This window comes from Loxodonta africana, chromosome 13 (assembly GCF_030014295.1).
Source record: "Loxodonta africana isolate mLoxAfr1 chromosome 13, mLoxAfr1.hap2, whole genome shotgun sequence".
NCBI classification, from domain to species: Eukaryota; Metazoa; Chordata; class Mammalia; order Proboscidea; family Elephantidae; genus Loxodonta; species Loxodonta africana.
The window spans coordinates 53,791,682-53,807,419 of record NC_087354.1 but is presented as its reverse complement, the minus strand read 5'-3'; the positions used below and the strand labels follow the sequence as shown (position 1 = coordinate 53,807,419).

Sequence of the window (15,738 nt, the reverse complement as noted above, 5' to 3'; positions counted from 1 at the left end):
ACACTACCATTAATCACCAGTTAAAAGCCAGTGTTCAAGGTTTCATAATCAGAAGAAAGAAGGAATAAGAACCACAAATCACAAGTTTATCACTGACAAAAATTTTATGAAGGTTATATTTCTTAAACTTAATACACAGTTTGATTATATATTTATACCTGAACAGCTTCAACTGAGTGAGCTGTATGTCCATTTTGTCAATTACTGGGGGAAGAGAAGAATGTCCCATAGGGACCAAGTTAAATTTGTTTTCAATCTTGATTAAACCCAGATCCGCTATAACGGCATTAGGTGACACTGAAGACTGAGGAATGATAATAACTGGGGCTTTCAAGTTGATGTCCATCAAAAGGCGGAAACTCTTCTGAGCCAAGTCTTTCACACTAGAAGCAGCTTTTTCTGCAGCCTGTACCGTGGCTGCGCTCAAAGCTTCTTTGGCAGTTTGGAAATTGTTGAGGAAGTTCTGTTGGAAGAGACTGATATTTACGGAGTTTCGAAAAACAGACTTATTTTTAAAAGGAAAGAATTTTTAGAGCATTCACCTTAAATAAAAGAAGCAATATGAAAGAGACATTATTTATAATAATACACATGGAGAGAGAAAAATCTAGAAAGATACACTCTAAGCTATTAACAGTAGTTCTATGAAGGAAGATTCCTTTACCTTTTGTTTTATGTATATCATAATTGTTTGGTTTTTATGACAAATTTTTTAAAATCCCTTTTTGATTAATCAGTGTTGGTCATTTTAAATTCAAATTTAAATGAAAGAGATGGAGGAGTGCACTTTATTTCTCCCAAAGCAGGTTAAATTCTGTACCTCTAGTTGTTAAAAATAAAGTTTATTCTTTATTAAGTCCTGGTACCTTGCTTTTGAAGATTCATTTTTCTAAACGTGCTCAGGTATGGAAAAAAAAATTTTTTTTTTTTTTTTGTATGAGCAAGGCAGTTAGGTCTCTATGATCCTGTAATCCCTAATAGGAGTCAAAACTATACTTAGAGTAGGGCACACTTCCTTTCAACTTCAACTAAAAACAAAAACATTTTCCCAAGGAAAGAAGATCATTCTTAGAAGCAGCAGTCTTGAGGATCATGCATTAATAATACAAAGCAACTTAATTCCCCTATTTTCCAATATGTTACTCTCCTGAAGAGTAAAACATGATGTTTTAAGTAGAGTTGCGTGACTTGTAAGCTTAGGCACAAGCAGACTGAAACCCTTCTGTCTGTGACACATACATGCAAATAAATAATGGAAAAAAAATTTTTTTACATGGCCTTGCCGATCACAATGATAATCAAAGTCTGGAAGTTGCAACATTAGTCCTTTAAATGCCTACTGAGCTCCTCAAAAATTATCTTAACTAAGTATCCTTAAGGTTATTTCATCAAACAAATAACATCAAAAAGCCCTAACTGAAAGATCAGAAAGTACTTTTAAAATGTAAAACTATGAAAAATTTTTAAAAGCATAGCTCATATGTACAAAACAATAATTTAAAAAATTCACTACGCTATCCATCATTATAAAGGATTTCCTTAACTATGATATTCCGTTCAGCGTTTGGGTGCTTATCACATGGCCTGATAAGTAATGATTTTGACTACCTAGGTTGATATATATAAGCAAAGATATTTAGGCCTCAAAGAGAACTAAAACATTAAAAAAAAAAAAAAAAAACTTACCAAAAGAGACATGAAGAATTTATGAACATAAACAATTTGAATACAACCCACTTTGAGACTAAGTTTGCCATCTACTTTAGACGTATCAGCATAGGCCTTTCCTTCTGTGGCGCCTGGATAGAGAGTCATTTGGAATCTAAAGACTTCATCTCCCAAAATGGAGACAGCCTGAAAGTATGGGATTAACTGGTTATTACAATGAAAGAGCTGTGTAGCCCTTATCGTTGTACTACAAATACGGTCCCTTATTAGAGGATCATTGGTATATGAGGAAGCAACATTTAAACTCAACCTTAAACTGTTAGAAAATATTTCACTTGCCAGTAACTTTTTTCCTATTCCTATAAAAAAAAGTTCTATCAACAGGAAATGTCAATTTCTAATTGCCCAGAAATGGCTTTCACAGGTCACTGTGCATCAGGCAGCCTAGTCTACCTATAGCGTAAAAGCAGACTATCACCGTTCTCATCTCCAATCCCTAACAAAATGCTTAACACATGACAAAACGCACACTGAAGAAACAAATGAAGGTATCTCAAATCCATGGGAAAAAATATATTTCAATATAGAAACCAGTTTTTAATCACCTTTTTGTGGATGGACACCAAATCAATGTTCATAACTATGATATCCTGAAGTCTGGCAAACACATCAGTCTGTTTTGACGTCACAGAAACAGAGGCGTCCATTCCTATGGGAGGCATAACATTTACAAGCTTGTCACCCAACCTAAGTGGTATTTAAGTTCAATAATATGCTACCAAGATACAGAGTGAATAAAAATCATTCACTACTAGACATATTAAAGGTACCAGCTTCTATAGGTGAGATACTAAGAAAGATTACAATACCTTTAACTGCTACAGGCATCTCATACATACAAATTGTGGCGATTTTATGACAACAAACACCAAACTTCAAAGAAAACTAATCAGTTTTCCAAATACAAATATCCTGTGCACTGGCAAGATTAGAAGTGATTATTTAAGAAGACACATAATATTTGTTGTTAAACAGTCATCTCATAAACATTTATTATGAAAACTGTTGCTCTAGTAACTAGGCATAAATGAATATCATTTGATTATCATTCTACAATAAACTATCTGGAACAGTCTTCTAAGGTTTCGCTCCAAAAAATTTTGTCATCCTCCTAATTTCTAAAGGCATAATGATTTCTAAAATTACTCCTCAGTACACAGAGAAGGCCTGCATCAGAGAATAGTAAAGGGCCCAAACCATTACCATAAAAAAAAAATACCTCCCATAAAACAGATACAAGTGTTTGTTACTTGTTAAGTATTTGTTGAATGGAGCTGACTTTTGAACCCTTTTTAAATTGCTAAGTGTGGAGAAGGCACTTCTCTAAATAAATGTAAACTTATTTCATGCTCACGACAACCTCGTGGATAATAATCATCCCCTTTTTTACAGAAGAGAGAACTAAGGCACAGAAAGGTTCATTAATTTGCTCAAGGTCAGCCAGTTACCGTTAGAGCCAGGATCTGAGCCTTAGCAGGCTGGCTCCAAAGCTTGTGGTATACTCTGAGTTATTAGACCATGCTGCCCCATTCTTATATCAAGCTAATGGTGGAAAAAGCTTACAAAATTTCTTTTAGAAACTCCTTTTCCTGATGCTTCGAATGCAGAAAAGACAAGGGAAATAAGGATAACAACATTCTCTTTACCCAGTGAGGTAGGACCAGGATATGCATTTCTCAGTTTAAATTATATCACTATGAAAATGCAACCAGAACAATAAGAGCTTAAGGCTTATACCTATTCTGAAGATTTTCAAATAAATAAGGAATGGCTTACATCAGCCACGAATCATAACAAATTTACTTCTAACATTTCAAAGCACATCTTTGAAAAGTTTGCAGGAGTCTTTAATGTAAGTAAACAAAAATATTACTCACAGGGGATTCACCACATACAAACTCATTTTTCCTGGCTGTCTATATAAAGAAACAGAAATAGCAACACCAAGGTATAATTACTTACCCTGTATTCTAATATCTGCAATGTTACACTTCTGATCACAGACAAAGATATTAAAGGCATTTAATTCGGCTTTGACCTTCAAATCAAACACATCACTTTGAGAAACACTGCTCGATACTGAAAAGTAATGGAAACCTTATATCAGCAAAGTGCAAAGATGATGCAACACACAAAATAGTCTCGAATGAACTAAAACAAAGTACATTATATACTATAAAGAATTAAAAGGGCCTCCATTAAGATAACGTATAATTAATATGAATTTTGGATTAGTTTTCAAATGCCAATCAAACAAAAAGTAGCCTGTCCCCTCCAAATTAAGAATAAAAAATAAACTCATTGCCGTCGAGTCAATTCCGAATCATAGAGAATAAAGGCAACTATTAATAGAATCTTAGAAAGACGATTTGCTAGACGGAAACTTTACTATATATATATTTTTTTTTTCTGAGAAAAAAGAAAACCCTCTATATAAGAATTCCATTAGTCACAATTTTTCATTCCGAAATCCTATTCATAACATATATTGGATAAAAGAATAATTCATAAAGATTGAAATAGTAATAAATAGTTAATAAAATACATGTTCTTAACTATGGTACTTATACTACATGTTGTTAACTACAGAACCAATTTCTCTAGATTATATACTGTTTCTCTATGAAGAATTCTTAAAAAAAAAAAAAAAAACTCCGTAAGAAAGAAACATAAAGGTCTAAAGTTAAAAATTTTTTTTTAAATACACCAAAAAATAAATATTTTATAATATATGTGTGGATGTGTGTTTATGTATGATGGCATAACTCACATATGCATGCTCTGCGTGTGTGTGTAAGAATCACAATGGAATTGATTCCCTTAATCTACTTTAGTCCAGGTTCTAACTGATAAACGTATGATACATTTTCCTGGAGATTTGTCTTGCCTGAGGGAAACCAACCCTTTCCTGTAACGCTGTAAAAGCATGCAGGATATCAGTTCTTAGTCACCAACAAGATGACACTTTTTTTCCCTTAAGCTTTAATGTAGCCTAATCAAACCATAAAAACCAATTGCATAGCACAACTGTTTCTTTAGATTACTATTATTTGTAGTTTACCGTGAGTTTAAACATTGTCTTTTCACTTATTCAACCATGTTGTTTAGGTATACTCCACATAAGTTTTATAAAGAAGCAGCATTTCTAAGGCTATTACTGTGACAAGTATATTAAAGGTAAAACTCTCGTAGTCTAGTTTATAACCAAATTGTTGCTCTGTTCCTGGGTTTAAAAAAAAAATCAGTTTTAATAGCAATGACAGCTTTAGATTTTGAGGATATAAGAAATACAGACAAAATTCAAACTCATCATGGTCTGAAAATTATCAGATGACAGACATTCACATTCACATGACATAAGGGAAAAATAATTAAAATGATATTAGGCTTAAGAAAAACAGGCACATGTTCTTTATACACTCAGGACACTTCATAGATAGTATTTCATAACAGAAGACATACGTCTGAGGAACATATGCCCCAAATCTGTGGGCAATCTAAAGACAGTTTTAGTTAGAAACCAAAGAGAGTCGTCTCCTCCAGGAGATGCCCCCTCTGAGTCCCCAGGGCACTTAACAAAAGCGTTGAGCACCAGACAGTTTCACCTGATGGACTGACAAGGCCCTTTGTTACTATGCGGGACTGTGTTCCTATTTAAATTTCTTCCTCCTTCACTTTCATTGGATTGAAGGCTGCAAAGGGATGTCAATGCAAAGTACATACAATTTGCATTTTATGGAAAAGCGAGATGGTGAAATCAAATACATACGCATGACTAACAGTAAACAACGCTTCTTTAAATTCCCCTGCTAAATTACCCGAACATTCTATTTGCTTTCTTTGACTCTAACCTAACCTGTCAGAGCAGCTACAACTTCGAGGTACTAAATATTTGTCTTAGCCTGAAAATAAAAGCTATCACATGATTATTAAGGTTAACCAAGAAAGTATTAGACCGTGACCCCAAAATTAATACCAGCTGTGAGAGCAGCACTTCTGGACTCGCCCACTAGGGGTTTCAGCTCCGGTTCCTTCTCAGAAGAGGAAGGTTCAGAGGATGGAACAGCAGATGATAAAAAATCCATCAAGGACAGTAAAGCTTCCAAATGAAGCACTAAGTCTAAGGATGAAAACGAAACCTAGGGTAATGAACAATCAGAGAGGCAGATTTCAGAGAGAGTAACGTTTTTACATTAAGCTTCAAAATATATAAGTAGCACAAGAATACTTCAATTAAGCGTCTTTTTTTCCCCCAAGGAAGACAATACGCACAATTACAATGTTTATCCTTACCAGACAATAAACCAACATTCTGCCCACCCCCAAACGCATGTCCCTAAGTCTAACCCTAGCAGAACTTGGTGAGTTTTATCAGGCCTTAAGTCAAATTTCAGATGGCTCCAAGACAGGCCGTATGTACGCAAATGGGCTAGTCTGTACTGAGCCATGTTTCACCTTGTCCTTAATCTTATTCTAATCCTGAAGTTAATACATAATTCAAATTTTTAATGCTTTCATTAACATTAGGCCAAATAACTACAGTGGACTAAAATGAAAAAAAATCCCCTGAAAAGTGTATTATCTGTATTCTCAACAAGTAATCATTAATTCACCTCTGGGAAACAAATAATACCTCAGGATTCAATCAAATTTTTGTAAGAACTTACTTCAACTCTATTTCATGTATCTACTAAATTAGATCTATTATTTTTCATAACTTATGATCTCACAACTGGAGATGGCTCTAAAGACAGATTTAATCACTAACACAACCCAGCCTTATAGTGAATTACAAAAGATTACCTTCACTCTCTGTTTGGTATTGTCATGAACTGTTTTAAATTCTGGTCCATCGCTGTCTGCCTACAAGCAGTAGAGGATTAAACAAATGGGTTGCAATGCTAACATTCACATATTGAAAATACACCTATTCTTTACTTTCCAAAGTAGGCTGTTATAAAACCATAAACCTATTTCTCAAAGGCAAAGAAGAGCATTTCAAAGACACTGACCTGACATAAGCATTTCTCACATTCCACAGAAGCAAAAACTAAAAGTTCTTCTCCTCCTGGGGATGAAATACTAAAAGTAGTGGGAAATGCTAGTATATATCTAGATTATAATAAATTTTGGTTTGGGTTACAAAAGAACTTTGAGATTATTCTCATTTATTCAACAACATATGGTAACTCAGAGGGTTAATGAAAGTATTCAAGATTGCCAGATGCTTGCATAATCCCCCATAGTCAGTTTTAGAATTAAAAAAACTAGTGGAAAAATTTAAATATTAAATACGACAGGGGATAATATGTACAAAATGAGCTCTGATGGCACAGTGGTTAAAGCACTCAGCTGCCAACTGAAAGACTGGCAGTTTGAACCCACCAGTGGCTCCACAGAAGCAAGATGTGACAGTCTGCTCCCACAAAGATTACATACAGCCTTGGAAACTCTACGGGGCAGTTCTACTCTGTCCTATACAGTTGCCATGAGTCAGAACCATCTCAACGGCAATGAGAATACACACAACTCCATATACGCAAATATTAAAAAATTCCAGTATTGAAACTAGGTACCTTTGTCAATAACATTTTCAGAAGGGGTTCATCAGTTACATTAGAAGAGTTAATAATATGTAGAGGTTCTCCTTTAGAGTCTAAAAGAGAAAAGGACAGGATTGATCCATAAAGTCTTTTAAACATTTCAAATGTGTTTTAAAACAGGGCAAGCCAGTTATACAAATTTATATATCTGACAAAACTCAGAGAATTATGCACTTAAAAGGATGGATTTTACTATATACTAACCATCCCTCAATGAAACTTTGGTGAAAAATAAATAATTGTAGAAAAACAAAAGCACCAGCCAATTAAAACTGCGGTACTTGGCTGAACTTTTGGTACTACTGGTATTACTCATTTGAACAAATCATAACATCTTAAAGAACAAAACTATAACACCCATAAACTAGGGATTATCCTCAATACAAGTTTGTTTTACCCAAAGACAGCCCTAGAGTTCCTGCACACTCTGAACATTCAGAGCAACAGTAAACCCTGGCTTGATGCAGTTTAGAAAGTGAATTTAAAAGGTCGAGGATAGCCACCAAGCAAATGACTCAGCATTTATTCTGCGGGAGAGGAATGAGGCTTCAAGGGGATGTTACCTTTTTCTCTATGCATACTTTTGCACTGCTTATTTTTCATAAGCACAAATTTATTAATTTAAAACAAACAAAAACGTGTCATTTAGAAATGAATAAAAAGCAAACCAAAGTTGTACTTCTCAGTAAATTAACTCAACTTTTCAAAAGGGGTCCCTGGGCCCTGTGCCTCAGTGCTCTGCCTGGGTTCTGATGTCCTAATACGTCAGTTCTCATAGTGCAGTTAAGATAAAACGTTGCTTCTTTATAAGTACTGAAGTGTTATGTAGAGTCAATGAAGACATATGCTTTATTTTTAGATATGTTTTACTTCATGCTAAATATAGGTGTTTTAGATATATTCTTACTTTATGCTAAATAACTACATAATAATGTTTTAAAATATCAAATTCCTTTGTATCAGCGTACTAAATTTAATCTAACTAAATAGTTGTGGCGACACCAATAGACATGCTTCACGTTGATGAAAAGGTAGAGACTACCTGCCCATTACCTGAATAACTTACATAGCATATACCGCATACTCACCAGTGAAATCAAAGCATCGCATAGTAATTTTTTTAAGATAAGCTTCGGCAGTCAGGTCATAGGTTTTAACTCTAGCTTCCAGTCCAAGCTGCAGCACATTTAGTTCATGTAAAGGCTTTCCCTTATTTTCCGCTTTTTTCATCAAAGTAACCACAACCTAGAAAAAGTACCAGGATCACAACAAATTTCAGTAATCACCACTATTTTACTTCTACACATGAAGATAAATCAACATTTTAATAACTACCCAGAGTGCTATAACCGGAAATTCACACAATGGAAAGATGTTTACTTCCATTCGTGCCTACACATGCTGTCGTGTTATTTACCTTGAAAGGTACATTTACTTTCTCAGACTTTTGAAGCACTACTAGGTTTTTTTACTATCATATTCTAGTGATTTTAAAAAGTTAAAAAAAAAAACAAAAAAACAGTTAGGCCTAACTCCCAAGACTTCTTGTTTGATGGACGGCCTTCCACTTGAAGGTCTGTGAGACCAACAGCCAATTTTAACACTACTCTTAAAGCCAGGTTTCTCAGCCTTGGCACTACTAACCTCTTGGGCTACCTAACTCTCTGTAGTGGGGCTGCTCTGTGCATTGCAGAATGGTTAGCAGCATTCCTACCTTCTACCTGCTAGCTGCCAGTGGTACTCTCCCCCAACCCAGGCTGACAAAAAATGTCTCTAGATATGCCAAATATCCCTTAAATCAAAAACCAAACCCACTGCAGTCAAGACGATTCTGACTCCTAGCAACCCTGTAGGACAAAGTAGAGCTGTACCCTAGGGTTTTCCGAGGCTGTAATCTTTACGAGAGCAGACTGACACATCTTTTTCCTGTGGAGCGGCTGGTGGGTTTCAACTGCCAACCTTACAGTTAGCAGCCAGCATTTAACCACTGTGCAACCAGGCCTCCTTAAATATCCCTCAGTGAGCCAAAATTATTCCCCTCTCCCTCCCAATCACTGTCCTAAGAGAAGGGAACTGTCATAATGTGTTACAGATGATATCAGAAAGGACTCACTGGTCTTCTACATACATATGTTAATGAAGTCTATTTACTAATAGATGTCCAATGTTTCAGTTATTAAAGCTCAGAAAACTGCAGTAGCTCTGATATTAATCTGTAAAATAGTGGAGGTTTAACATGAAAGAAATTAGTTTTAAAGAATGTATTTCAGATTAAAAAAAAAGTAGAATCCATATGCTTAAAAGTTTTATTATTTTTAACTCACAGAAAGACCATAACCTCTATAAAAAAAGAAAAACCTGTTGCCGACGGGTCAATTCCAACCCATCGCAATCCCACAGGACAGAGCAGAACTGACCCATAGGGTTTCCAAGGAATAACTGGTGGATTCAAACTGTGGACCTCTTGGTTAGCAGCCCTATCGCTTAACGACCAGGGCTCCATAACTTCTATTTACTGAGGAAGGGGTTTGGGAGGAAGTTCTTTTAAGTCCTCGTAATCTTTTTTTTTATCTACTATGCTTTCTCACATAGTCACACCTGATACGCCTCTTCCTCTTTCTACCCTTTCCTGGTCCCTTTTTCAGCAATTATATCTTACTGCTCATTAAAAACTCAACTCGAATGTCACTTCCTCCAGGAATCTTCCCTGATTCTCTCAGGCTGCTTAGACACCCCTTCCCTCCCCACACCAGCGCCGGCTCCAAAAATCGTGGAACATTTTAACAAGAGCACTTATAAAAACAGTAGTTGTTCATTTTCTTGTTTGAGTTCAGAGTCTGTGTCTTTTATTTGGATATCCGGATACTGTATATAACAAATACAATGAATATTTGTCGAATGTGTGAATAAAGAGGAAAAATAAATTTAATCTTTCCTCAAGAATCTTCAGATGGAAAGCATATACTAATAATACAATTTTTTTTTTAAATACAGACACACTGTGTTTTTCTGTTCTATTAAGGGTTTCTACAATTTTTTGTATGAAATCCAAAGCATACCACATTTCAACATCCACTTGACAACAACTGGTTTGGGGTTTTTGGTTAAAGTCATTCAAAATCAGTAATCAGTCTACATAAAATTTTGTATCCGTATCAATAATCTACAATTTTTTTTTAGTAGACGAAAGTAATTCCAAGTTATTTATTTATTCATCTCACTTTACAAAAACAGATGAAAATTACACACCTCTCTGATTTCAAAATTCAGCAGCACACTAATGATGTCCATAGGTCTAATCTCTTCCACTCCAGCTGTTAAAGCGTTTTGCGAAGCATGTCCGCTTTGTTGTGATGTAAAGATTTCAAGATATTTACTTTCCCCTAAAGATGTTTAAAATAAATTAATTCACTCCTATTTACACATTTCTTCTATGAACATTTATTTGAGGGCTCACACAAGTATTCGGTGCCTGGTGCAGACACTGAAAATCCATAAACCAGGAAGACATACCTCCGGTCCTTAGAAAACTCATGGTGAGGAAGAAGAAACAGGTATATTTAAAATACAAACAAACAAAATAAGCAAGTCACACCTAGTGACATTAAGTAAATAAATGTTAACAGACATAGAGTAAGAAAAGTTTTTTTTAATGAAAAAAATACAGTGAAATACCATTTTCCACTTAGCAATTTGGCAAAAAAAAGTCTGATAATATATACTGTGTTAGAATAGGTTTAGAAAAGCAAGTTGGTGAGTGGAAAGTTCTTTAGAAAGCAAATGGCAAGGTCTTTCGAATTTTTAATTGTAAATTCTCTTCAACCCAGCAGTCCAGGAATTTATCCTACATATAAGGATATTCAGTACAACATGGTTTGTAACATTGAAAGATTGGAAGAAACCTGAAATGTCCATAAAGCCTTGATAAATAATGATTCTTCAACAGAATTTAATATCAGGCAGCCAATACAAAGAATGAGGCAGATCTATACATACAGATATGGGATGAACATGAAGATATACTGTTAATTCAAAAAGATAAAATACATAAATACACATCTGTGTATGTATATATGTTTGTGTACAAATGACAGCATTATATACACACACACATATGTGTGTGTGTATATAATGCTATTATTTGTATGAAAAAATACGTGTGCGTATGTGTGTGGATGGATGTATACACATACGGCTTAAAAAATACATCTGGTAAGTTAAAGTTATCTTTAAGTAAAAGAGTCATTGTCACTAATAATTTAAATTCTCTTAACACTTTTATTTCAGAATAATTTTTTCAATATCTTTGGGAGAGTGATAATTTATCAACCATTTTCATGTCTTACAGATATCTTACTACTAGTCTTACTAAAATCAGCCCACGGGTGCTACTACAGCCCAGTGCCCAATCAAAACATCCCTCTCCCATACATGTAAATTCAGTAACAATTCCAAAACTCAATCACTGATTTGAAATGTCTCTTTATGGATGGCCTCCTCCCAACTCATGCAACTTAGAACAATGCCTGAAACTACAACTGATTGCTTAACTAAAAAAGAGTCAATCATCTCCTTTAATAGCACCTTGTCTGTCTTCCCAGTAACACAAATCATAACTTGTATATATATATATATGTGTGTATATATATATATATTTGTTTATCTCCTTTTTTATTGTCTATCTCCGCTACTAGTAAGCCAAATAGGCACATATCTATCACATTACAAACTGTCAGCCTCTTACCTGCCTCTTGTATTCTTGGTTTCATTTTCTCCAACTCTTCAGTGGTTTCACCAAGGTTTTCTGCTAGTATTTTAAATAAAAGATTAAGATCTTCTTGATTTAAACTAACCTGTGAATATTACATTAAAAGAAAAATAAATATATTTGACTTTTAAGTGAAACAATTTTAATACAGAAAATAAATTCCCAGTTAAAAAAACACGCAGGACAGAATAATCTTAACATTGACTAAAAAGTTACATTATCACTACCCACTCAAGTATTTTACTGCTAAATTCTTACTTTCAAAGCAAAGGTTTTTTTAAAAAATATGATTTATTAATTAATACTAGCTCCATCAACTTAATGTTATTATCCTTCCTGAAATTTGATTATCATTAAAGAAGCTTAATCATTTTAAAACGTAAGAAATTTAGAAAATGCATTGTATCGCTTTTTAAATAACAATAAAATTAAAAGACTATTTTCAATGTAAAAACTAGGCATTTTCCTCAGTGCTATAATTATCTTAAGGGCGGGTAGATATAAATAAAAATGTAAGTGTGTGTATATAATATATGAGACCTAATAAAAAAATTTTTTTTATTTTTTAATATATTAATAAGCAATTTATATACGGATTTCTGCTATTATGTACTCACAGCAAACCTAAAAGCTAAGTTATACTTAACTGAAGATTATAAATTCTACTTAATAAAGATCTTGTAAATATCTCACTGAAGTTTTTCTTACACTATTTAGTTAAAAAGCTCTACATTTTATTTGAATTTATAATGAAAAAGTCTTGAGAATCTAAAATTTCATAACATAGTTTTTTCCACACATGTACTTACATTCATTGAATCAAGGCGTCCTTTAATTTCCACAACAGGCACCTTGTGGTACCAAGATGCAGCTAGATTTCGATTTACGTAAAAGTCCAAGTTAATTGGGTACAATAGCTGAATATCAGGATGGGAGGTGCCTGGCTGGATCACCGTCCTAACAAAAGATATAAATGATATATACGCATATACAGGAAAAAATCCAGTATGCTATAAAGAAACACAAAGTCAAAAGTTGATGCTCTAAATACTGATTTGAAACTATGTTGTGTGAGTGCTTTCAGAACTAAATCTACAATTAAATGAATCTATAATCCACTAGCAGGCACAAATTAAAATATGAGGTATACAATAAGCCATTAGGAAAACTTGTTTAAATAGCAGATAGGTGACGAAGTAAATACATCTCAGAAAGAAATTCACATTGTTGAAGATACGGGGGAATATCATCAAATGTAGTTGTTCAAGGACCAAAACATGTATTGACACAGAGATTAAAGAAAAAAACAAGAAGGTAAACAGTTAACATTTTCAAAAGGTGTTTCATAAAGCTCTTCTTCAGAATTTTCTGGCTTTGGGTAATAATCATTACTTTCTGACTCTGGATGATGAAATCCCTTGGAATGGTCAGAAAATAATTTTAGAATGAACTGCGCACACACTGGCTCCATGTGTCACCCAGGTGGGCTGAGGATACGACCCCACTTACACAGCACTCCTGCCACAACTGCCTAAGCCGCATCAAGTCACGGGGAAACACTCAGACAAATCAAATCCAGAGACTCCCCATCAAACTAGACTGTGCTCTGTAAAACTGCCTTTATGACGAAAGATGACGGACTCATGAAGGCCCAGTTCAGGAAATGTATCTATTGGTACAGAAACCCCCTCAGTAGTATCAGGATACAGGTAAATATCACATGTGATCCTGGATCAAGGAGATAAATTACTAAAATATCCCCAAAATTCTTATTGTGACAACAGGTATATCTGAGTATATACTGTACATTATATCAATGTGAAATTTCCAGAATTTGGCAATTATACTGTGATTATGCAAGAGAATGTCCTTGTTCTTAGGAGACAAAGGCTAAAGTATTTAGAGGCAAAGGTCAAGATGTCTACTCTCAAAAAATGTTTAGCAAAAAAGTGTTTAAATAATAATACATATACCAACCAAACCTGTTGCCTCAGAGTCAATTCCGACTCATGGCTACCCTAGAGGACATAGAGCTTCCAAGGGACACCTGGTAGATTCGAACTGCCAACCTTTTGGTTAGCAGCTCTAGCACTTAACCACTATGCCACCAGGGTTTCCATAATATGTACATACACAGAGTTAGAAAGCAAAAGTCAACAACTGGTAGACCTAGGTAAAGGACTTTTAAGTGTGCTCATGGTATTTCTTCTTGCAACTTTTCTGCAAGTTTGAAATTTTTCAAAATAGAAAGCTAATTAAAAAAAAAAAAAGCTGTTCCATGTAATAGATGTATTTTAGGTATGACTTTCAAAGGTCATGAAATTTTATCGACAATACTAAGATAATACTTAAATCTGAAATTATTGAAAGAGTATACCTAGAAAGCTTAAGCTGTGTTAGCTGTACGTTCATTCTATCGATTACTGGTGGATGTAAGCAGTCTTCACCAGATATCAGACTGAACTGATTTTGAACTCTGATTAACCCAAGGTCTACCACTACTGCGTTGGTGGAAATGGAAGACTGTGGGATGATTATAACTGGAGCTTTCAAATCAACAGAGATGGAAATGCGAAAACTCCTCTGGGCAAGATCTTTCACGCTCGTGGCAGCCTTTTCCGCAGCTTGGGCCGTGGCAGCACTCAGAGCTTCTTTGGCTGTCTGGAAATTATTCAGGAAGTTCTGTGGGCATGAAACATAAAAGGAAAGACTCAAACACAGGCCAGGTGTACTAATAATGCCATCTTCTTTGTAGACACATGCTGGTTTTTCTCCAATAAATAACTTTCAGCTGAGCCCTGTTTTTCTAGTATTAGCTAAGAATTACTGTTAATTCACCCATAACCATGAGCTAGCTGACCAGGGCTTAATGTTATAGAACTAAGGAATAAAAAAAAAAAAAAGAGGTGAAAAAAAATTTTTTTTTTACTTAAGAATTTGGTTTGATTATACTCTAGTAAAAATAATTACCACTTCTAGATTTAAAGAAAAATCATTATGATTCAGATTTCAGCTCCCTATTAAACAGATGTGTTGACCTTTATATTAATATATAAATACCATATGTAATCCGGAGGCCCTGGTAGCACAGTGGTTAAGAGCCACAGCACGCTATGGCTGCGAACCAAAAAAGGTTGGCAGTTCAAATCTACCAGCTGCTCCCTGTAAACACTATGGAGCAGTTCTACTCTGTCCTACAGGGTCGCTATTAGTCCGAATTAACTTAACGACAATGGGTTTGGTTTTTGGTTTTATACATAATCAGAACAGTGCCCACCCTAAAAATCCAAGTTTACACAATTTGCAAACATAATAATCAGACTTATTTAAACACTTCCAAGTTGAAATTTTAACATACTAAATAGTATTTTACCAGAAGTGACATGAGGAATTTATGAAGATACACAATCTGAATACAGCCAACATTCAGCGAGACCACACCATCCACCTTGGACATGTCAGTATAGGAATCCCCCTCAGTAGCATCTGGATACAAATCCAATTTAAAACGAAAAACTTCATTGCCCATTATCGAGACAGCCTGAAAAACAGAAATCTGAATGTACCTCATTCCAGAAGACAAAACAAAATCCCATTTAGAAAAGGGTTTATATTTTAAACTTTCCGTATACAATCTTC

The 15,738-nt window shown here is 34.6% G+C and overlaps 1 protein-coding gene across 3 annotated transcripts in view; it reads right to left on the bottom strand.

Annotated features, from left to right (window-relative positions):
- The window catches only part of VPS13C (vacuolar protein sorting 13 homolog C), a 187,196-nt gene that overhangs the window by 73,491 nt on the left and 97,967 nt on the right, over positions 1 to 15,738 (bottom strand). For all 3 annotated transcript variants that reach the window (XR_010317431.1, XM_064267464.1, XM_064267465.1), the window contains exons 32-44: positions 15,473 to 15,640; positions 14,477 to 14,781; positions 12,909 to 13,056; positions 12,076 to 12,184; positions 10,581 to 10,714; positions 8,420 to 8,576; positions 7,305 to 7,384; positions 6,532 to 6,591; positions 5,705 to 5,867; positions 3,691 to 3,807; positions 2,274 to 2,377; positions 1,687 to 1,854; positions 159 to 463 (exon numbers count right to left, since the gene is read on the bottom strand). Coding sequence is in view for 2 of the 3 variants with exons in the window: in XM_064267464.1 (XP_064123534.1) it covers positions 159 to 463; positions 1,687 to 1,854; positions 2,274 to 2,377; positions 3,691 to 3,807; positions 5,705 to 5,867; positions 6,532 to 6,591; positions 7,305 to 7,384; positions 8,420 to 8,576; positions 10,581 to 10,714; positions 12,076 to 12,184; positions 12,909 to 13,056; positions 14,477 to 14,781; positions 15,473 to 15,640 (2,018 nt within the window). In the remaining variant the exon portion in view is untranslated. The remainder of the gene's footprint in view (positions 1 to 158; positions 464 to 1,686; positions 1,855 to 2,273; positions 2,378 to 3,690; positions 3,808 to 5,704; positions 5,868 to 6,531; positions 6,592 to 7,304; positions 7,385 to 8,419; positions 8,577 to 10,580; positions 10,715 to 12,075; positions 12,185 to 12,908; positions 13,057 to 14,476; positions 14,782 to 15,472; positions 15,641 to 15,738) is intronic.